This window comes from Panthera onca, chromosome D1 (genome assembly GCF_046562875.1).
Source record: "Panthera onca isolate mPanOnc1 chromosome D1, mPanOnc1 haplotype 2, whole genome shotgun sequence".
In the NCBI taxonomy this organism is placed as follows: Eukaryota; Metazoa; Chordata; class Mammalia; order Carnivora; family Felidae; genus Panthera; species Panthera onca.
In genome coordinates this window covers 52,481,848-52,506,466 of record NC_138348.1, presented here as the reverse complement: position 1 = coordinate 52,506,466, position 24,619 = coordinate 52,481,848, and the positions used below count along the sequence as shown (strand labels likewise).

The 24,619-nt window shown below is 38.6% G+C and overlaps 3 protein-coding genes across 3 annotated transcripts; 2 read left to right on the top strand and 1 right to left on the bottom strand.

Moving 5' to 3' along the window:
* Window positions 1-3,809: 3,809 nt before the first annotated feature.
* On the bottom strand, window positions 3,810-5,035 carry LOC144613072 (olfactory receptor 52E4). Its single transcript, XM_078433978.1, has one exon. The coding sequence runs from the start codon at window positions 5,024-5,026 to the stop codon at window positions 4,073-4,075; it is 954 nt and encodes a 317-aa protein (XP_078290104.1). The 5' UTR covers window positions 5,027-5,035; the 3' UTR covers window positions 3,810-4,072.
* A 3,918-nt stretch (window positions 5,036-8,953) lies between these two features.
* Window positions 8,954-9,875, top strand: LOC132677307 (olfactory receptor 52E8-like). The gene has a single exon (XM_078433979.2). The coding sequence runs from the start codon at window positions 8,979-8,981 to the stop codon at window positions 9,873-9,875; it is 897 nt and encodes a 298-aa protein (XP_078290105.2). The 5' UTR covers window positions 8,954-8,978.
* Window positions 9,876-20,592: 10,717 nt separating this feature from the next.
* On the top strand, window positions 20,593-21,837 carry LOC144613073 (olfactory receptor 52E4). The gene has a single exon (XM_078433981.1). The coding sequence runs from the start codon at window positions 20,602-20,604 to the stop codon at window positions 21,553-21,555; it is 954 nt and encodes a 317-aa protein (XP_078290107.1). The 5' UTR covers window positions 20,593-20,601; the 3' UTR covers window positions 21,556-21,837.
* The last annotated feature ends 2,782 nt before the right edge of the window (window positions 21,838-24,619 follow it).

Here is a 24,619-nt window from a genome sequence, read left to right as displayed (position 1 = left end):
GAAAACTTCCAGACTCATTCTATGAAGCCAGTATTACTTTGATTCCTAAACCAGACAGAGACCCAGTAAAAAAAGAGAACTACAGGCCAATATCCCTGATGAATATGGATGCAAAGATTCTCAATAAGATACTAGCAAATCTAATTCAACAGCATATAAAAAGAATTATTCACCATGATCAAGTGGGATTCATTCCTGGGATGCAGGGCTGGTTCAACATTCGCAAATCAATCAATGTGATACATCACATTAATAAAAGAAAAGAACCATATGATCCTGTCAATCGATGCAGAAAAGGCCTCTGACAAAATTCAGCAACATTTCTTAATAAAAACCCTTGAGGAAGTCGAGATAGAAGGAACATACTTAAACATCATAAAAGCCATTTATGAAAAGCCCACAGCTAACATCCTCAATGGGGAAAAACTGAGAGCTTTTTCCCTGAGATCAGGAACACGACAGGGATGCCCACTCTCACCACTGTTGTTTAACATAGTGTTGGAAGTGCTAGCATCAGCAATCAGACAACAAAAGGAAATCAAAGGCATCAAAATTGGCAAAGATGAAGTCAAGCTTTCACTTTTTGCAGATGACATGATACTATACATGGAAAATCTGATAGACTCCACCAAAAGTCTGCTAGAACTGATACATGAATCAGCAAAGTTGCAGGATACAAAATCAATGTACAGAAATCAGTTGCATTCTTATACACTAACAATGAAGCAACAGAAAGACAAATAAAGAAACTGATCCCATTCACAATTGCACCAAGAAGCATAAAATACCCAGGAATAAATCTAACCAAAGATGTAAAAGATCTGTATGCTGAAAACTATAGAAAGCTTATGAAGGTAATTGAAGAAGATATAAAGAAATGGAAAGACATTCCCTGCTCATGGATTGGAAGAATAAATATTGTCAAAATGTCAATACTACCCAAAGCTATCTACACATTCAATGCAATCCCAATCAAAATTGCACCAGCATTCTTCTCGAAACTAGAACAAGCCATCCTAAAATTCATATGGAACCACAAAAGGCCCCGAATAGCCAAAGTAATTTTGAAGAAGAAGACCAAAGCAGGAGGCATCACAATCCCAGATTTTAGCCTCTACTACAAAGCTGTCATCATCAAGACAGCATGGTATTGGCACAAAAACAGACACATAGACCAATGGAATAGAATAGAAACCCCAGAAGTAGACCCACAAACGTATGGCCAACTCATCTTTGACAAAGCAGGAAAGAACATCCAATGGAAAAAAGACAGTCTCTTTAACAAATGGTGCTGGGAGAACTGGACAGCAACATGCAGAAAGTTGAAACTAGACCACTTTCTCACACCATTCACAAAAAATAAACTCAAAATGGATAAAGGACCTGAATGTGAGACAGGAAACCATCAAAACCTTAGAGGAGAAAGCAGGAACAGACCTCTCTGACCTCAGCCATAGCAATCTCTTACTCGACACATCCCCAAAGGCAAGGGAATTAAAAGCAAAAGTGAATTACTGGGACCTTATGAAGATAAAAAGCTTCTGCACAGCAAAGGAAACAACCAACAAAACTAAAAGGCAACCAACGGAATGGGAAAAGATATTTGCAAATGACATATCAGACAAAGGGCTAGTATCCAAAATCTATAAAGAGCTTACCAAACTCCACACCCGAAAAACAAATAACCCAGTGAAGAAATGGGCAGAAAACATGAATAGACACTTCTCTAAAGAAGACATCCAGATGGCCAACAGGCACATGAAAAGATGTTCAACATCGCTCCTTATCAGGGAAATATAAATCAAAACCACACTCAGATATCACCTCACACCAGTCAGAGTGGCCAAAATGAACAAATCAGGAGACTATAGATGCTGGAGAGGATGTGGAGAAACGGGAACCCTCTTGCACTGTTGGTGGGAATGCAAATTGGTGCAGCCACTCTGGAAAACAGTGTGGAGGTTCCTCAGAAAATTAAAAATAGACCTACCCTATGACCCAGCAATAGCACTGCTAGGAATTTATGCAAGGGATACAGGAGTACTGATGCATAGGGGCACTTGTACCCCAATGTTTATAGCAGCACTCTCAACAATAGCCAAATTATGGAAAGAGCCTAAATGTCCATCAACTGATGAATGGATGAAGAAATTGTGGTTTATATACACAATGGAATACTATGTGGCAATGAGAAAGAATGAAATATGGCTTTTTGTAGCAACTTGGATGGAACTGGAGAGTGTGATGCTAAGTGAAATAAGCCATACAGAGAAAGACAGACACCATATGGTTTTACTGTTATGTGGATCCTGAGAAACTTAACAGAAACCCATGGGGGAGTGGAAGGGGAAAAAAAAAAAGAGGTTAGAGTGGGAGAGAACCAAAGCATAAGAGACTGTTAAAAAACTGAGAACAAACTGAGGGTTGATGGGGGGTGGGAGGGAGGGGTGGGTGGGTGATGGGTATTGAGGGGGGAACCTTTTGGGATGAGCACTGGGTGTTGTATGGAAACCAATTTGACAATAAATTTCATATATTAAAAAAAAAAAGAAAAGGAGTAAACTATATATGTTTGTAAATGATATAATCTTATATAAAGAAAATTATAAAGAATATACAAAACATCCATTAGAACTAATAAATGAATTCAGCAAAGTCACACAATACAATGTCAACATACAGAAATTAGATATATTAAATTCCACCAGTGAATAATCAAAAAGAGAGTTGAGAAAAATTCCATTTACAATAGCCTTGAAAAATAAGAACATACATATTTAGGAATAAATTTAACCAAGAAAGTGCAAGATTTATATATTAAAAGCTATAAAACCCTGATAAAGGAAAGTACAATATATTCTCTAGATATACCTGGAGTTTGAAAATGGGACTACATATTGGAAATCTACAGGATTAATAAATTATATTCAGATTATTCTGGACTTGATATCAAGATTGGCTTTGTGTTTAAACCATAGATTATTCTAATTTCCTTTTCAAAATTTTCTAAATTTTGAAGGGAAACAGTATATATAGCAAACAAGGGAAATTTTAGGTACAATTCAATTGGAACTAGAAACAGAACACATATAATTATTGACATCTAAAATGACTTTGCTGCTGGGGCGCCTGGGTGGCGCAGTCGGTTAAGCGTCCGACTTCAGCCAGGTCACGATCTCGCGGTCCGTGAGTTCGAGCCCCGCGTCAGGCTCTGGGCTGATGGCTCGGAGCCTGGAGCCTGTTTCCGATTCTGTGTCTCCCTCTCTCTCTGCCCCTCCCCCGTTCATGCTCTGTCTCTCTCTGTCCCAAAAATAAATAAAAAACGTTGAAAAAAATAAATAAATAAAATAAAATGACTTTGCTGTAAGTGAGGAAATAATGTCATGTATACCTAATCCTAAACTGTAGTCTCTTACATTAGCCAATTCTCAGAGACTGAATTTATTGGGTAAATAGTAAGAAGGAGAAAGAGAGAAACAGAGAGGTAGAGAAAGACAGAAAGAGAAAGAGAAAAATTGAAGGAATCGGGTTAAAAAGAAGAAAGGGAACAAAAATGACAGTAAGAAAAAGACAGGGGAACCATTAAAATGAAAATGAGTAATGACTCTAGAGAAGGAAGGCAAAACTTGAGGATTAATATACAGAATATAAATCTGTGGAACAGATGCACTAATTTAGACACTGTCACCAAGCCATGGCTTATACCTTATTTTCCTCATCTACAAAGTGAGATTGTTGGATCAGTGTTCCTTCAGGGTCTGAACGTACCTAAAGAGAAGACACATGGAAAAATGGGGAGTGTTCTCATCTTTTCCCACCAGCCATTCTACTCCCAAACCACTGCTGCCTCCAGGACATCTTCCTTTTCCATCAGTGCTTTCCCTTCGTCCAGTTACATGGGGCGGGTGGGTAGAGCAGACAGCAAAGTTACCTGTCAACTCTAAATGAATTCCAAGAAAAAATAAAAATCTGGCTACTGCTATCTACTCTAATAGGAAATTTGAAGCAGAGCTCAGATTATTAAAATGTAGGTGGTATGTGGATATATTTTCCAAATGTTGACACAGAACTATTATTTCTGTACAAATATCTTCACAACTCTCTCTCGGATGTGTTTGGTCCTGACTCCATAGATGACCGGATTAAGGGCCGGTGGGACAGCCACATAAAGATTAGCCAGAAGAATGTGGATATAGCGGGGAATGTTTCTGCCAAAACGGTGTGTCATAAAAGAAAAAAAAGCTGGTGTGTAAAAGCACAGCATGACACAGACATGAGAACCACAGGTATTGAGAGCCTTTAGCCGGGCATCGTGAGAAGGAAGGCGGAAAACAGCTCGAAGGATAAGCACATAGGAGGAGGCAATCAGGATCACATCCACAATGATATTAGAAATCACCATGAGCCCATAGATAATGTTGACCTTGATGGGTGCACAGGCCAACCGGGCAAGACCCATGTGCTCACAGTACGTATGAGGGATGATGTGATGCCCACAGAAGGGCAACCTCAGAATGAGAAACACGAATGGAGTCACAAGAATTAAATTTCTTCCAACAACAAGAGAAGCTAGGATGCTGATGGTTTTATTGGTGAGGATCATGGTGTACTGGAGAGGGTTGCAGATGGCAACAAAGCGGTCATAAGCCATGGCCACCAGGAGAACGGTCTCCATTCCTGTGAACATGTGGATAAAGAACATCTGGGCAAGGCAGCCCCCAAAGCTGATCTCTTGTTGGTTGAACCAGAAGATGCCCAGCATTTTGGGGATGGTGGACGTGGACAGACCCAGATCGATCATAGACAACATGGCCAGGAAGTAGAACATGGGCTGGTGGAGACTGTGTTCAGTCTTGATCACAAAGAGAATGGTGATGTTCCCCACAAGGGCAATCAGGTACACAATGCAGAATGGGAAAGCAATCCAGATATGTACAGTTTCCAGTCCTGGGATTCCTAGCAGGTGAAACAAGGGGGGATGGAAGTGGGTGTCATTGATGGAAGTCATTCTCCCAGCAAGTGTCATTGAATTCCTGTTGAGGCGTAGGTATCTCACTCTCGTTATGACCTTTTCTTTATCAAGGTCCTGGAAAGATGTAAGAACTCTGTGTGTGTTAGAGTGCTATGGGTGGTGTGCTACAGGTCTTGGTATGAGTAGTTGGTTACAAACATTAGAGATTCTGCTCTTTGCAAAGGGTAATTGGGTAACTCTCTTTTTTTTTAAGAACTTTTATTTTTTAATATTTATTTATTTTGACAGAGAGAGATAGTGTGAGTGACTGGGGGGGGGGGGGCAGAGAGAGAGTGATAGAGAGAATCCCATGCAAGCTCTGCACTGTCAGCACAGAGCTTGACACAGGGCTTGAACTCACAAACCATGAGATCATGACCTGAGCTGAAAGCAAGAGTCAGAGACTAAACCGACTGAGCCACCCAAGCACCCCCTTTTTAAAAAATGTTTATTTACATATTTTGAGAAAGAGAGAGAGCAAGAGAAAGAATGTGAGCCAGGGAGAGGCAGAGAGAGGAAGACAGAGGATCCCAAGTGGGCTCTGCGCTGACAGTGGAGAGCCCAATGAGGGACTCAAACTCAGAAACCCTGAGATCATGACCTGAGTTGAAGTCAGACACTTAACCCACTGAGCCACCCAGGCTCCATTCTGATTTCTTTTTAATCTCCCCTTTTTACTGATGCCCCAGGCCCTAGTAACCACCCTTCTACTTTATGTTACTGTGAGTTTGGCTTTTTTTTTTTCAAGATTCCATAATAACTGAGATTGTGTAATATTTGTCTTTATGTGACTGGCTTATTTCACTTTGGTATTTTGTCCACAGATTCATCCATGTTGTTGCAATACAGGATATCCTTCTTTTTAAAGAATGTATAATATTCCATTGCATATATAGACCACCTTTTAAAGTTTCTTTCCCCACGTAGAAATTTAAGATAAATTGGCAAAAGTGAATGTTAATCAGTGAAGTTTCTTTCCCATATGAAGTTTCTTTTTCAATAGCTGTTGACTTTTGTAACTGTTGAGAAAAATTTGAGATCAGATCTAATAATCTACTGCCTAGAGCTGGAAGAATGGGAAGTGATTGATTAATGGGCATAGGATTTCCTTTTGAATTGGTGAAATTTTATAGAACTAGATAGTGTTAACAGTTGTACAATGTTGTGAATGTACTAAGTGCCACTGAATTGTAAAGTTTAAAATGGTTAAAGTGGCACTTTCATTTATATTTTATAATTAAAAAAAATTTCTGGTTATATAGATACCCCAAAAAGCCCAAAGACTTAGTCCAAGTATTTCAAAGACTGAAAACAGAGAATAAGGAAAAAGAAGGAGAAAAATAAAGTAAAATACTACCTGTTGTATATTTTATGTGAAATAACAAGAACTGACAATCGACCAAATAGCAGACAGCAAGGTTCATGGGGATTTCCCTAGAGCTTCTCTTCAGCAAGTTTAATGACAAAAGGGAATTCCTATTCATTTTAATTTCAATGTCTGAGACTCTCTGGCACCTGGAGACTCCATTATAAATCCCCTCAACACACACACACAAGGACAATTTATAAACATCTCTTAGGGCATATTGAGGGTGTATAAATACATAATTTCAGTAATTAAATTCACAGTTGCCAAATGACTTCCTAAGATGGAACATAGGGAATGTGGTAAGTGTTTGTGATCAATGCATCTGCAATGTGTGCTTAAGATTGGAATTTGGCTTCACAGAAATTGAGTTAAGACCTAGAGTATTGGGACTGGGAATGGTACAGAACACTGGTCTGGAGAAAGGTAGGAGGAAGACTAAGATTGGAGAGGAAATATCTACACCTGTAATATTTCAGGCATATATAACCTCATCTACTCAACCCAATAATAATCTGAGATAGATAGTACTATGTTTATTTCCGGATGAAACTGAAATACAGAATATGTGTGACTGACATAAGGTCAGAAGGCCAGCAAGAATAGAATCAGGACTCTATCCCATGCCACAATGCAAGTGATATTACACGGTGTCTACTTCTGCTTCTTTTCCCATACTGCTTTGATAGTGAGTGAGACACAAAGTTTAAAAAAATAGTCATAGTAGGCAAAAAAGGAGAGAGTAATGAGTTTGAACTCCTTTATAATTGAACTGATTCTACACATTCTATACCCTTGATATAAAAAAGGACACAATATGGTAATCAGTTGTTGGTCTCTCTCCATGCTTTATATTTCGAAAGGATTAAACTGAATTCAAACTTGATTATTGGGAGACCCAAATTCATGATTGATGCCATGAGCCAAGATAAGCCAAGAGGTGAAACGCATAGCTTGTTACAATAACAAAAAATGTCTTTGGAACTAGATGAATAGATGTATAGTGAGGAATTTTGCCTTACCCAAAAAGAGGTCTGGCCTTTGTTTTTGGCTTCTAGGAAGTTATCTGTCATATCTGATAGGAGTTTAGGATGAGGGGTGGTCAAACTCTATCTCAGTGTAAGGGCTGACCACACTATAAATACCAACAATATAACTTAGGGTGAGAACTTTGGGTCATGTGGCACCAACCAATCTAGAGATTGAGTTCAACCATGTGTACAATCAATCAATCACATATACATAAATTTGGACACCAAAGCTCAGGTGAGCCTCCGTGGTTGGCAATATAACTATGCATATTGTCACACATTAATTCCAGGAGGGTAACTCATTGTGACTCCATGAGGGAGGACAGTGGATACTTCACATTTGCAAACCTCACATTCTACCATCAGCATCTCTTCCTTTGTCTGATTTATGATTTTAATCTTTCCCTATAGTAAACTGTAACCATGAGTATAATAGCTTTCAGTGAGTTCTGTGAGTCGTTCTAGTAGATTAGTGAACCTGGAGGTAGTATGGGAAACTTCCTGAACTTGCAGTTGATGTCAGAAGTGAGAACAGTGTCAAGAACTGTGCCCTCAAATTTGTGGTTTGGCCAGCTCCAGGAAGCAGATCAGATCTGATGTCACATTTCCCTCTCACCAGTTACAGAAGTCAACAGGTTCTTCAGAAAGATCTTTATATGGGGAAGAAACTTCACAGATTATCATTGCCCCTTGCCAACATATCTCAAAATTGCTACTTGGGCATACCCTAAGAATTATGTGGATCTCCTTCTAGATTCTCAGTTCTGTTCCATTGTCTCTTTTTCTTTCTTTTTTTTTTTTTAAATAGCAACACTGCCATAATCATCATAGTTTTATAGAAAATCTCAACATTTGGTAATGAAAATCTTTCAGATTTATTCTTCTTTAAGGTAGTCTGGTTATTCTAGGTCCTTTATTTCTCCACCCCTTATCTTTCTCTCTCTCTCCTTTCACTACTTTCACTAACAAGTTTACAAACACAGGTCCATATCAGTGTCACAAAGCTTAGTTTCTCTTAATTTCACATCTTGATTCTGCTGCTTATTAGCAATGGGAAGTTAATGAGCTTATCAAAACCTCTCTCTTCCATAAACGAGAACTTGTGTCACAGAATTGTGGGGGGAGAACTAAATGAGATAGTGTATGCAAATAATGACTACAACAATGTCTGAAAAATTGTAGGTACTCAATTAATGATAACCATGATTATTGTGCCGGCTATTATTATGATCAATTTTATTATCTCCTAATAGTATTTATTTCTTCAGGAAGAGGAAAATTAATGCATTTAATTCCTCTGAACCCATCATTTCAGGAAAGACACAATGTTAGCTTCTACATTCTTTACCACTTATGCTGCAGGTCAGGAGTGATACTGGGATTATTTATGGAGAGCTGAAAAGGGGTAAAGAATCAAAGGCCTTTAGAAAAATTTGTTCCCATTATGAATCCTTTGTTATGGAATGTTTTTATCTTTAATTTTTGTAGATCTCAGTTAACTGTGGATGAATTGTCCAGTGGGAACCACCAACAACTTTTAAAAATCATACCATCGTCAGCCTGCTGGAGAATGTCTTCTCACAATGTCACTGAATCCCATCCTTCTTCATTCCTATTGCTGGGGATTCCAGGGTTGGAAGTTGCACAAATCTGGCTTGTATTTCCCTTCTGTGCTGTGTATCTGATTGCTCTTGTTGGAAATGTTATCATTCTGTTTGTTATCTGGGTTGATCATAGCCTTCACCAACCTATGTTCTACTTTCTGGCCATGCTGTCAGTGATTGGCCTAAGTCTCTCTACTACTACCATCTCCAAGATGCTGGGGATCTTCTGGTTCAGCCTTCAGGAGCTGTGCTTTGGGTGCTGTGTTGCTCAAGTGTTTTTTATCCACTTTTTTACAGTCATGGAGAGCATTGTACTTCTTGCCATGGGTTTTGATCATTATGTGGCTATTTGCAACCCCCTCAGGTACAGCATGATTCTTACCGACAGAGTGACTGGTGTGATTGCTGTGATAGTGGTACTAAGAAGCTTATGCATGATTGTTCCCATCATTTTTCTCCTCCTGAGGCTGCCTTACTGTGGACACAGAATCATCCCTCATACCTATTGTGAGCACATGGGAGTGGCACGTCTAGCTTGTGCCAGCATTAATGCCAATGTCTACTATGGTCTTGGAAATATTTCTATCTTGTTTCTGGATGTGCTTCTTATCATTGTCTCGTATGTTAGGATCTTATATGCTGTCTTCCACCTCCCTTCCCAAGATGCCCGCCTGAAAGCTCTGAATACCTGTAGCTCCCCTATTTGTGTTATCTTGGTCTTCTTTGGTCCAGCTCTCTTCTCTTTTCTCACTCACCGCTTTGGTCATGACATCCCCGAGTATATCCATATCCTCCTGGCTAACCTCTATGTAGTCATACCCCCTGCCCTCAACCCAGTCATTTATGGCATCAGGACCAAGTAGATCCAGGAACGGGTAGAGAGTCTCTTTGTTAAAACAAGATTGATGAGAGGTAATTCATTCAAGTCATGAAATTATAGGGTCTGAAAGGACTAAAATTTATGATAAAATTAATAAATTTCTTTCACCAAAATTAATTTTCTCTCTATATAGATATCTATAGCTATAACTATAGATGATATATATAGATATAAGATGATATAGATATATAGATAGATATAGAGATAGAGATAGAGATAGAGATAGAGATGATAGAGATAGAGATGATAGAGATATAGACATAGATATAGATATATGTGAGATATATATCAGAAAAAATACTGCCTGTAATTGTTGGAGGTATGTACACTTCTGTGTGTCTGAATGTGTACTTGCAATGATACTCTCTGTTGACCTCTGGCAGAGAATATTACACACAAGAATAAATTTAAAGGAGGAAAACTTTGATTCACTGAAATAACTTTGTGTTAAAACTGTTTGGTGTTCTAGATCTCTTTCAGGCAATAATAAGATTTCTTTGACAGAGGTGTTCAATTAGAGATCACATAACCAATTACAGGTATTAAGTAAACTGCAACAAGTTTCTATAATTAATAAAGTACTGCTTAAAAATAAATAGTACAGTTTTAACTAAAGCTTATGCAAGCAAAATATGGGAATTAGACTAGATTTTTTGGTGTTTTATTTTTTCCTTTTCTGTTCTCTCAAGTTCCTGATCCTATGAAGTTCCTTATAAGCCTAACCTTCAATATAATACACCCTCATTCTTTTTTTTTAAGGTTGTTTTTTAATGTTTATTTTTTCAGAGAGAAACAGAGTGCAAGTGGGGGAGAGGCAGAGAGAGAGGGAGACACAGAATCTGAAGCAGGTTCCAGACTCTGAGCTGTCAGCACAGAGCCTGATGCAGGGCTCAAACTCATGAACTGTGAGATCATGACCTGAGCAGAAGTGAGGCACTTAACTGACTGAGCCAGCCAGGTGCCCCGATACACCCTCATTGTTGAACTGGCAAATTTAATACTATGTCATCTGGCTAGCCCATCCTGGAGTTAGTGTGGAACAAATGAAAATTGCAAGAGGGAATATTTTTCAACAGAGAAATTAGTTTAAAAAAAAGACAATAAAAAGAAATAATGTTACTTAACAATTGAAGTCATAATTTAGAAAGATTAAAAGATGCGTTCAGTGGCCTGAAATTTATTGAATAGAAAATTGAGTAGTACTAAAGTATATGAAGTGGTGAGTAAAATGAGTGTGTGGATTTTTAGAAAGTATTATCTCACACTAGCATTTAGAAAGGATAGGAGATAGGGGTGTCCTGGTGGGTCAGTCAGTTAAGCACCCAACTTCGGCTCAGGTCATGATCTCATGGTTGGTGAGTTTGAATCCATTGGTAGCACAGAGCCTGCTTCAGATCCTCTGTCCCCCTCTCTGCCTTTCCCCTGCTTGCCCTCTCTCTCTCTCTCTGTCTCTCTATCAAAAAGAAATAAACACACAAAAAAATAGAAAGAATAGGAGGTAGAAGATTAGTGAAGCACAAAGTTAATCTTCAGGTATCTATGATTCGAGAAGAACTGGAATTTGGATAGAGGTAATGCAAATAAAGAGAGGGTATCTGCTCTGAAATAAAAAAGAGCCATAAGGTATGATTTAGCCACAAAGTGGCAAGAGACATCATGGATGACTACTTATTTATTTATCTGTTTTTAACTGGATGGCTTTGGGTAGGCATTCAAATATGTAAGAAGAAAAAAGAAAATTATTCATGAACATGAAAAATGCAAATATAAGAAAGGGGATGGGAAAAGAAATTGGACTGTAAAGAACCTTAGAAAATTTAGAATGTGAAAAAGTAAATGTAACAGGATTTTCTAAAGTGGATGAAGTCAGTACAAACAATGCACTATGGTTTTCAAAAACAACAACAGAAAAGAAAGAATGATAATTTAAAGGAAATTTTATGCGACACCTGTGTGGCTTAGTCCATTGAACATCCAACTTTGTCTCAGGTCATGATCTCCAGTTCGTGGATTCAAGCCCCGCATCAGGCTCTGTGCTGACAGTTCAGGGACTGGAGCCTGCTTCAGATTCTGTGTCTCCCTGTCTCTCTCTGCCCCTCCCATGCTTGTGTTCTCTCTAAGTCTCTCTCAAAAATAAATAAATAAATGTTAACAAAAAAGGAAAGTAAATTTTAAAGACATGACTGACCTAAGTAAAATATTTTTCAGCTTAAATAAAGTCAAATTTAACTTTGGATGTTACAATACTGATCACTTCATCTAATTCTATGATTTTCCTAGTCATTTGTATTCATTTATTATACAAAACAAATGTTTTTAAAGTATATTATTAATGATGATCATTCAATCTCAGTGAGAAGAGTTAATATTGAGGTAACGGTAGACAAGAAACAATAGAGCTAACATGTACACAAGTTTTTATAATCACCCATTTAATTTCACATATATTATTTACTTTCTATTATTTTTAAAATTTTTAAATTTATTTTGAGAGAAAGAGAGGGAGCAGGGGAGGAACAGAGAGAGAGGGAGAGAGAGAGAATCCCAAGCAGACTCTGTACCATCAGTGCAGAGCCCAAAGCAGGGCTCAAACTCATGAACTGTGAGATCATAACCTGAGCTGAAGTTGGACACTTAATGGGCTGAACCACCCAGGCTCCCCTAGCTTCATATTCTTTATCCCTTGAACTAATGAGGTACCAAATACTCCCTTGATTTAAACACTTTATTCTGGACTTGTGTTGTAAAAGTCTTCCTAAATTTCTATGTCAAGATATATTTTTTGAGTCCAAGTATTTACTTCTGATCTCCTTCAAAAGTACATTGAATTAATAATAAGCTAGAAATAATAAAAATGTAGAATTTTTGGTGATTACAATATAAGTCATCAACAGACTGGATATTTTTTTAAAACTTCAAGGAAAGAGAAGGAAAGTGAATGGATATATTGGATAATATAAACAACAACATAATAAAACAAATGAAATATAGTGCTTCCAAGATAATGAAGGTCACTTTTTTTTTTCCAAATAGCACAAATTGTTTCCAAATTCAGAGCCAAACAATACAGTAAGTAGAGCAGACCATGAAGCAATCACCAGGATACTAAACAGATGCCTATATTCATGGAATAAATGGGCCAATAATATTTCCTTATATTTTATACACAGAGATGTACAGTGAACTGATTGCTACTTCTATCCTCCAAAAAAAACATAATCTGATTGGTATCAAAATTCTCAAATGCAAAAGTCTACATGACTTGAGGAAAAAAAAGTCTACATGACTTGAGGAAAATTATTTTGTATTAGAATTCAGTGTTCATTCAGTCCATTATTCATGTCCAAGAGAAAAATGAAGACATTTTGAAAAATTGAAAGAATATTTAAAACATGTTTTAAAGCATTAGATCGATAACAAAGTAGCAAAGATAAATGGGACAAGATGTCAGAAAATAATAGAAAGTAAACAAAAATGAATCCTGCCTTTGGTGGTGTTTTTCCTCAACATGTACTACGCATTTTCTGATTTAGAAGAGCTCTCAGAAAGTCTGGTAATATCAGGAGAGCTTTAACAGTATCACAGCATTGGGTAGGATTAAGCCTTGGAGTTCAGAGCTTGACAAGGATTAGGGGAAATAGATCACCAAAGGAGTGCCCAGAGAATGAGGGTAAATCAGAAATACAGCAGTCATCACAAAGTATGTAGCCTGTCAGCATTAGCTCAGTGCTACTTAGAATGGCATGATGTGCTTTTACCCTAACTGCTCATCAGAACTGAAGTGAAACCTTTTTTGGTGATGATAACAATACGGATGACATAAAAGTATTCTGACAAGTTGTCCTTCATAAACTCAGCATTTAATAATAAAAAAACATATAACAAACACAAAAATTAACAGAACCAAAAAGCAAACAAAAAAGGAGAAAAATATTCAAAAGGGAACCAGATACTTAGATTACCAAATAACTATGATTATTATACAAAGCAAATTGGATGGCAAGATGAAAAATTTCAGCCATGAACCAGAAACTAATAAAAATCAATTGAAGAGGAGTGACACAAGCAAGATGGTGGAATAATAGGTCTTCAGCTCATGTCTCCTTATAGAAACAAATATTTGACAGTCATCCATGAACCAAAATGCCTTTGTGGGAGCTTTGGGATCCAAGAAGAAGGTTGTAAGACCCAGGTAGAGCCCATGACTGAAAAAGGGTAGCTTTGAGAAGGCAAGCCCATACACTAATGGCACGCCTCCTGACCATAGTCCTGGCTGCATACTGGAGGCAGCCATGTCTTCTGTGAACTTGGCTCCAGTCCCACCTGTATGTAATCCTGATACTAGCCACTTTTGCCAAAGGACTCAGTAGAATCCATGCCCATCTCTGCCCTTTGTAACAGGTATGCCAACCTCAGACCTGATTGTGATCCCTGAAGCAGTCGCCATGGCTTGATTCCAGCCGCACTCTATCACAGACCAGGGGCAATTTTGCCTGAATAGAGACAAGCCTAGTGGCCCAATGGGAACCAGTGGGGGCTACACCCATCTGCAACCCTGCTAACAGATCTGCCAACCATGAAGCCGACTGTAGGTCAAATGATAACCACAGACCTGGTTCCAGCGCTACTCAACCATGATCTCAGAGGTAGTCCCATCAGTCCAGTGACCCAGCAGAAGGACTTTACCTGCCAAAATAAGTCTAATAAATGGAAGGGGTATCTGTTCTTTCAAACACACATACCAACTTAAGTTACATAGATCACAAAGAATCAAATAAACATGACACCAACAAACATAACTAATGAACTCCAATAGCTGGTCCTAAAGAAATGAAGATCTATAAACTACTTAACAAATAATTCAAAATAATCATCTTAAGGAAGCTCAGTGCACTACAGGAGAAGATAGACAACTAAATGCAATCAGGAAAACAATACATGAACAAAATGAGAAGTCTAACAAAGGAGTAGGTACTATAAAAATGAACCAAACAGAAATTATACAGTTTAAAATATAAATACTAAACTGAAAAAATTCAACAAAGATAAAATGCAGTCAAATATACATCAGAATATTATTTAACCTTTAAAAAGAAAAACATCCTGCCATTGAAGAAACATGGATGAAACTGAGGACATGACTCTAAAATGAAATAAGCCAGTCACATGAAGACAAATATTGCATTATCTCAGTTACATGGAAAAGAAAGAAAGGAGGAAAGAAAGAAAGGAGGGAGGGGGGAGGGAGAGAGGGAGGGAGGGAGGGAGGAAAGAAGGAAGGAAAGAAGGAAGAAAAAAGGGAAAGAAAGGAAGAAAAAGAAAGAAAGAAAGAAAGAAAGAAAGAAAGAAAGAAAGAAAGAAAAAAAGAAAAAAGAAAAAAGAAAGAAAGAAGTCAAACCAACAGTGACAGAGAGTAGAATGGTGGTTACAAGAGGCTGGGGCATGGGGGAAAAGGGAAGATTAAAAAAAAAATTAGAAATAGAATGGTAGTTGCCAGAGGAAGGGGTGAAGAGTCTATGGGGAGTTATTGTTGAGTGGATAGAGTTTTCAGTTTTTGCAAAATGAAAAAGTTCTGGAGATAAATGGTGGTGATGGTTATAACAATAATATAAATGTATTTAACACTACTGAACTGTACATTTAAAAATGGTTGAGATAGGGGCGCCTGGGTGGCTCAGTCGGTTGAACGTCCATCTTCAACTCAGGTCATGATCTCGCGGTCTGTGAGTTCAAGTCCTGTGTTGGGCTCCGTGCTGACAGCTCAGAGCCTGGAGCCTGCTTCGGGTTCTGTGTTTCCCTTTATCTCTGCCCCTCCCCCACTCATGCTCTGTCTCTCTCTGTCTCAGAAATAAACATTAAAAAATTTATTTAAATGGTTGAGATAGTAAATTTTATGTTATGTGTATGCTACTACAATAAAACTCAGGGGAAAAAATGGTAAAGGTAGGAAACACAAAACCCAAAGGGAAAAATGTGTATGTTATAATAGCAGTACACATTGATATAAAAATAAGAGACTTGGAGATTGTGTTTTTCATCTTGTCATCCAATTTACTTTGTATAATAATCATAGTTATTTAGGAGTCCATGTATCTGGTTCCTTTTTGAATGGTTTATACAGAAGACCATCATGGAGAACATGAGAATTGGTGGAAAGTTGAAGGAAAGTGAAAATGAGCAGTAGTTATTTTCTAAGTAGGACTCTTGATCACCTAAGACAGAGTAATGTTTTGGAGAGTCATGAAGTAGAATTAAAGTTTACAGTTTGGTTGGGCATTTGCTGAAGTACTTTGCCAACAGTGGTGTATATACTTTATCATATGAAGCCCAACGTATATAATGGAGAAGCAGAGGGAATAAAAAGAAATCTTAAGTAGAGATTGGATAGAGTCAGGCTTGATTTGTAAAGGTAAATGTTGAAACAATGGGGAAAATGGATACCATGAGGGAGTGACCAGAGAGAGGCAAGGTATGTAAGCTTTTCATTCATCAAAAAGAGAAGCAATAAAAAGGAGAACATATCAGATCTAACCAGAATCTCTTTTGGAACACAGATATTATCTTCTCTCTCTTAACCACTCAAAATTATCTGAACTTAGAAGCCAAAAAAAAAAAAAAAAAAAGATTTTCTAATGTATTCAACTGTCCTTCAGTCTTTTCCTGTCTGTACTCAGGAAAATCCTGACCTAAGGCATGCCCTGGTACTAGAAGGTCTACCTCATCATCATCAAGGGAGGGAGACAAAGAAAGCTAAACTTTGAGCTCTAGCTAGATTCTGTTTTCTCAGGAGAATGTGGAGTTTCCTTCACCTTCTGTCAAAAGAGTTAAAACACATGAAAGCCCCTCTCCAAAGACTTTATCCGTTTAAAATGAGTTATAGGTTGTAAGGAGAATCTTTCTGAGTTGGAAGAAAGTTGATACTATTATCTACAGGGATGAACACTGTCAAAAAATAGACTGTTGGTACAGGGTCTAATGTGTCTATTTTAGGGGTCTCATCTTTTGAAATCATGGTCATAACACCAGACTGCATCAGGATTCACACATTTCTATTAAACAAAGCAGAAGAGTCACTAATAGCTGTTTCCTAAGAAGTCACACTCCGAAGACTTAATGGCTTAAACTTAATTATTTTCATGACATCATCCCCCAGAAAGACTCCCCCCACCCCTTCAGGATATTTCGCTTCCTAACAGCTCATGAGACATAATCTCCCCTGACCTAGAAGTCACATCTGATATGGTGATTTGTTTCTGCAGATGGTAGGGAGGAACAAATAGTTAGATGGGCTTAATGACCCATCAGCCCAAGTTTATGTGCCCAGAGGACTCTGAAGGCTAAGCTCAGGGACCCTGGGACATGCTTAGACTTAGGGATGTTTTCACTCATTATAAAGATTTTCTCCATGTGACAGGATGGACTTGGGACCTGGAGGCTTGAAGGGGCTCCAATCACCATGTGTAAGCACCTAGGCTTATGCTGTGGTATTGCTCCAAGTGAGGGCTGACAGAGGAAATATTAGAAAGGTAAGGATACATAGACAGGGGAGATGAGACACCATAGTGAGGAGGAGAAGAGGTAAATGAGGATAGAAGGGGACAGTAGTCTCTTCTCTGCTCAGGAGTTATCCAAAGCCCCATTATCCATTCTCTTCACAAAAGAACACAACAGAGTACATGGGACTGGAACAGACATTCAGCAGGTGAGCACAGAGATATGCCAACAGGCAATATGAAGAAATTCTCTCTCCTCTCTGTCTCCCTCTCTCTCTCTTCCACACATACGCGCATGCGTGCACACACACACACACACACACACACACACACACACACACACACCTCACATAGTATACTCCTCACCGCTAGAAAGCCACAAATAGTTTTCAGTAGCATAACCACATGTATTGTCTCTAAAGAAGATTGCTTTGACTAGCAAATTGTTGGCAGGGAAACAGACCCAGCAACTAGGCTTGCTGTGATTCATCTGAGGCAGAAGAAGGCTACTGCAGGCCACTGTCATATGTTTGAGGCTAGATGTAGAAGTGTGACTGATGTCATATCCAAATAAAATGATGTAGGCATTATACATTTGGTCTGCCCTATAATCTTATTTGTTTTCTCCTGCATAATCCTGGTTTAGAGGTTCTCAATTCTACATTGCCCCCCTTCCCCCACCATGCACCTACTACTTTATGGAAATGTATCCAAGCCTTTTTAATGGAGCCCAGTACATCTGCTAGTTTAGTCATATCCAATGTCCCCCTCTAGTTTTCTGTGTCATAGCCTATTCATGACAGTGCCTGAAAGAAGTTACTCTCATCAATTGGTTGATCCCACCTAGCTTGAGAAATCTGTAGAATGAGAGAGAACACAGTTTACTTTCCAACTGAACTGTATTAGTTTATGTGTGAATCCATAGAATTCTAGAAATAAATCTAAATGTGAAGCTCTACACTTCTCATTCACTTTGCAATATTCTGGGTCGTCCCTCTTTCCCTGCCTCCTTCATCTTACCCTATAGTCACCATGAATTATTTGTAAGTAATAAACTCTTTATAATCAAGTAAGTTATTTGTGCTATTAGGTGACATTCTTAGCTATTTAGAATTAAAAGAAAAATAAAATTTGGGGAAGGACTAATAGTTTAAATAAGTACCACTTATTAAATATATCCTAAGAGCTAGTCCTTTACATGCATCGGTCATGTTTGTGCTTAAAACAAGTCACATGGATAGAACTTATTAACTCAATTTTACAGAAAAAAACTGATGTAGAAAGTAAAGGAATTTGTTCAAGGATTCCCATTAGTATGGCATAGCAAGATTTCAAGGCATGTTTGAATGAATTCAAAGTCTGTATAAATCATCTATAATATTCTACTATAACAGTCAAAGGAAAAAGAGCCAGTGGGGTAAAAAAAAAAACACAACTTCAATAAATTGAGAGTTGGTGGGCACTAAAAGGGAAAGATCTCTAACTATTATCAATTAAGCTTTTAAAATGGACTCTGGGCTTTTTGTCCATGTGCACATCTAGAAAAAGATGAAATTACTACCTTGCCTTCCAGGAATAATCCTTGAGCTTATTGGCCCACACTATCTGCCACTATTTGTGGCACACAACTGCAGCAGAAATAAGGCAACTTTCTGACCAAAATTGTGAGAGGGTGGGTGTCCTACTGAATTTGAGGTATATTATCAAAAAAAGCTCCCTCTGCTTCTCCCCTGGAAAGCTCCCCCCCTCAGCCAGTAAAGTATCATTGAAAAACAGCAGCCCTGAAGATGGGGCTGACTCTGGACTGTGAATCTCATGATGTGTCATCCTACTTACTTCCTCAGACTCTCCTAAGTCCCACCAGCCATTGCCCTCTGATTTCTCAGCCTTGCATACTCCGATCAACAATGGCAAATATTGTTTTCTCCATATATATGAATAATTTTCTCTCTAGCTTCTTTGGGGACAAGAGACGTTCCTCTTTCTCAAGCAGAGCAGGTGACTACCAATTCCCTTGCCTGGGTATTACTACTCAGCAATAACTAGCTGGCAAAGTTACATGCAATAACATACATAATAAGAATCAGTTTAATAACTAACTCTCTTTTTCTCTATCTCTCACACATACACACACATAAGTGCACACTTACACAAATCCTGATTCTATTCAACAGCTAAATTCTGAAAAACTTGGAACCATACACTCCTGTGGCAGTGTTGGGAATATTAAAATGAATATCCCCCAGTTTTTGCCCCCAGGCAGCAGCATTTCTATTGGTAACAAATAGATAAATACATAAAAGAAGTCATGTTGTATTAGATGCAGCATAATTGTACAATATACTAGTGGCACAAAGTGTTAAAACAATTTCCTTTATTCATTTCAGGGATCAGGAAAGATTCATTAACAACACTTCAATTTTGATGTCACTGAAATTTGTTACTTGTTTTATCTATTCATACCTGAAGCCAGGAACAACTTAAGGACAAGGTGTAATTTTCTATGTTCATTATACGTTGTAAGAAAGATGAACGTAGTTTAATTGATAAGCAAAAGGTAATTTATTGTAAGAACATTAGGGAATGGCAGAATAAACAGTCTGGAGGTGTGGGATAGGAAACTAAGGCATTCCATAAGATCAGGAATCATCAAAAACAACAACGGTCTCATAGGAGAGATAGATTGAGGGAGATTTAAAGAAAGACCATCTGATTGACCACCCTTAAGTCATGTGCCTATATGAGATCCGTTAGGTAAATCCCTACATTTATATTATATCAAAAGACAGCCAATGGTATAATTCGGTCTTTCTCATTTGGACTTTGGATTCTCCAACACCATATCACACTTTGAGAAGTACCAGGTATAGCAGTTTCCCAAAAATAAAAAAGGAGCTATTTGAAAAAAAATGGAAAAAAATATCAAGCAGATAAGCATACACCACTAGGTGAAAGACTATAAGTTCCTTCAAAGAACTCACATTATTACAAAAGTTAAAGGCACACATAATATTACCCACAATTAATCTCAGAACAATAACATGTATTGAGAGTTACTCAATTACCCTCTGGAAAGAGCAGAATCTCTAAAGTTTGCAATCAACCACTCCTGCTACTACCTCCAGCACACCAGTTAAGGTTCTCTTCATTTTCTATGACCTTGATAAAGAAAAGATCATAACGAGAGTGAGATACCTACGCCTCAACAGGAATTCAATGACACTTGCTGGGAGAATGACTTCCATCAATGACACCCACTTCCATCCCCCCTTGTTTCACCTGCTAGGAATCCCAGGACTGGAAACTGTACATATCTGGATTGCTTTCCCATTCTGCATTGTGTACCTGATTGCCCTTGTGGGGAACATCACCATTCTCTTTGTGATCAAGACTGAACACAGTCTCCACCAGCCCATGTTCTACTTCCTGGCCATGTTGTCTATGATCGATCTGGGTCTGTCCACGTCCACCATCCCCAAAATGCTGGGCATCTTCTGGTTCAACCAACAAGAGATCAGCTTTGGGGGCTGCCTTGCCCAGATGTTCTTTATCCACATGTTCACAGGAATGGAGACCGTTCTCCTGGTGGCCATGGCTTATGACCGCTTTGTTGCCATCTGCAACCCTCTCCAGTACACCATGATCCTCACCAATAAAACCATCAGCATCCTAGCTTCTCTTGTTGTTGGAAGAAATTTAATTCTTGTGACTCCATTCGTGTTTCTCATTCTGAGGTTGCCCTTCTGTGGGCATCACATCATCCCTCATACGTACTGTGAGCACATGGGTCTTGCCCGGTTGGCCTGTGCACCCATCAAGGTCAACATTATCTATGGGCTCATGGTGATTTCTAATATCATTGTGGATGTGATCCTGATTGCCTCCTCCTATGTGCTTATCCTTCGAGCTGTTTTCCGCCTTCCTTCTCACGATGCCCGGCTAAAGGCTCTCAATACCTGTGGTTCTCATGTCTGTGTCATGCTGTGCTTTTACACACCAGCTTTTTTTTCTTTTATGACACACCGTTTTGGCAGAAACATTCCCCGCTATATCCACATTCTTCTGGCTAATCTTTATGTGGCTGTCCCACCGGCCCTTAATCCGGTCATCTATGGAGTCAGGACCAAACACATCCGAGAGAGAGTTGTGAAGATATTTGTACAGAAATAATAGTTCTGTGTCAACATTTGGAAAATATATCCACATACCACCTACATTTTAATAATCTGAGCTCTGCTTCAAATTTCCTATTAGAGTAGATAGCAGTAGCCAGATTTTTATTTTTTCTTGGAATTCATTTAGAGTTGACAGGTAACTTTGCTGTCTGCTCTACCCACCCGCCCCATGTAACTGGACGAAGGGAAAGCACTGATGGAAAAGGAAGATGTCCTGGAGGCAGCAGTGGTTTGGGAGTAGAATGGCTGGTGGGAAAAGATGAGAACACTCCCCATTTTTCCATGTGTCTTCTCTTTAGGTACGTTCAGACCCTGAAGGAACACTGATCCAACAATCTCACTTTGTAGATGAGGAAAATAAGGTATAAGCCATGGCTTGGTGACAGTGTCTAAATTAGTGCATCTGTTCCACAGATTTATATTCTGTATATTAATCCTCAAGTTTTGCCTTCCTTCTCTAGAGTCATTACTCATTTTCATTTTAATGGTTCCCCTGTCTTTTTCTTACTGTCATTTTTGTTCCCTTTCTTCTTTCTAATCTAATTCTTCCCATTTCCCTCTCTTCCTCCTTCTCTCCCTCTTTTTCCTCCCCCCTCTCCCTCCTCCCTTCTCTTCTTCTCTTTTTATCTCTCTCTCTCTCTCTATCTCTTCTTCACTGTTCCTCCAATAAACCAAGTATCTGTGAATTGAAGAATATGGGAGAATACAGTTTAGATATTAAAGATATATGACATTATTTCCTCACTTACAGCAAAGTCATTTTAGATGTGAATAATTGTATGTGTTCTATGTCTAGTTCTAACTGAATTCTACCTAAAATTTTCCTTCTTTGTTACACCATTTACCTTCATATATACAAGATTCCAGAAGAAAATTTGGAAAAGGAAATCAGCATCTTCCTATGGTTTAAGCACAAAATCAGTCTTGATAGCAAATTCAGAATAATCTCAGCATAATTTATTAATAATGCAGATTTCCAGTATGTAGTACCATTTTCCAAACTCCAGTTATAGGTGGAGAATGTAGTTTGCTATAAACTAGATGAAAGGATCACTGAACTTTAATTTGTGACTGACTAGGGCTCTTTTTAAAAAAAATCAGAAATCTTCATCATATCTTCTGTTTCAGAACCACATTCTTGTTTTGCATGATGGTAAGCAAAATACTCAAAAGCACACCAGAGTGGAATATCAGAAAATGAGGATAGATATAGGTAAGAGTACAAGCAAAGCAACAATACCTGTTGCAATTTCTGTAAATCTGGGCAATTTAGGTGAATCTGAGCAGCTCTTGGTCTGAAGTTTGATACTGGCAAAGCAAAATTCTTGGGTCCTATAGCACCTTGTGAAATACCCTTACTCCTGTGAGCATGAATAAGTTTGCTTGTTTGTTTTTTTCAGCCTCTGTCTCTTAGTCCTAAAATCTAATGGACAAAATATTTTGAAGTTGGGAAGACATTAAAATTCACCTGATCTTTCCCATTTATTTTATATTTCTCCTTTATTTACAAGTAAGAAAACCAAGGTCCAAATAAAGGCAGGAACTTGTGTGCATAAAATGTATGCATATTTAGCAGCATTTTGATTATAACAAGAGTAGATAAATCATATAGATCACTCATACAAATCATATAAATCCACAAACTCTTAGCTCTTGTAAAACATTTAGGTTGAAATATTTTATGTATGTACATGAGGCTCAACCATTGGTCCCATATGGAGATATCTAGGAAAGTGGGAGAGAGAGCGAGTATCATAGGATTGGTGTTGGTGATGACAGAAAGGAGAGTACATAAAGCCTAAGTACAGGAACAAGCAGAAGAGTAACAGAGTGAAACTGGTACAGTCCTCACCAGTGTGGTCCATTAGTGGTGAGTGGTAAAGATTGGCCAACTCCCTGGTCATCCATATCTATACCACGTATAAACATACTAAAGACAGGGTTTATTCTGCAGTCAATGATATGAAGCAGTCTATGGCATGTATACAGACCGCTGGTTAAATCTATATATGATATTGGTAAAATTCAATGTAAAAGTAATAGTGTACATAATGTGGAATGGGATTCATTGTAATGCTGGTCCTGAGATGGACCATGAGCAAACTGCTTAGACCTGGTTCAGTCCCTGTCCTAGGCTCCCTTCCCAGGGTACCTCTGTGCTTTGGAATAGCTTCCTCAAAATTTTCTAAGTTTGTTTCTGGTACATGGGACTGGTTGGGGATGGCACTGCTGTCTGACAGGGTGCCCTGAGCCTAGATCCGGCTGAGCACATCAGCCCAGTCCTCAATTCTCCTCTTTAGAGAACTCTGTGACTCTTTTTCCTGTACCCACCAGCTTGGAAAATCAGCCATTTGACTGAAGAAGCTTTGTGACCCATATCTATGGGGTTGTCCTGAGATCTCATGGCTAGGACCTGGGTTCAGTAGAGCGGCTTGGTGAGCAGATAAGATTTTCTGGACAGCGAAGTTTCTCTTTCATGGAATTCCAGAAGATGGAGCCATCACAATAGTGCTGACATGCTGATTGGAGGTGACTCTCACTCATCACTTACTGCAGACACAGGAGGAGTTCAGGGCTCTGATTTAACCATTGGTCCTCTTCTGAACCTTGGGCTTGAGTTATGTGTTACAGCTGTTCACTGACTCCCACCCATCTATGTTCAAACTTAGTGCTGCCTCCTAGCTACAACACCCAAGGGTGGCAGTGGGAGCAGCATATATCCTCTATCTCACTGCCTCCTCTACCATAGCATTGGTACCCAGAATGATTATCCCAACCCTTCCATAGGCTCCACACTACCCACCAGGTGTTCCTCCAGAAATGGTTGCATTTACCACTCCAGAGTCTTTTGAGAACACTGTTCTGCAATGTCATTAGCTACTTTCAGTCTATGTCCTATTTTATCTCCAATTGATATGATAGCATGCTTTCTTGAGCCAATGTTAAGTAATGTCAGATGAGGTAGGGGCATTCCTTGTATGAATGGGAAGGTTCTCACTCTACCCACGTGCCTCACCTATACTCCAAGCTGGTGACACTGAGTAAAAGGGAGCAATGCA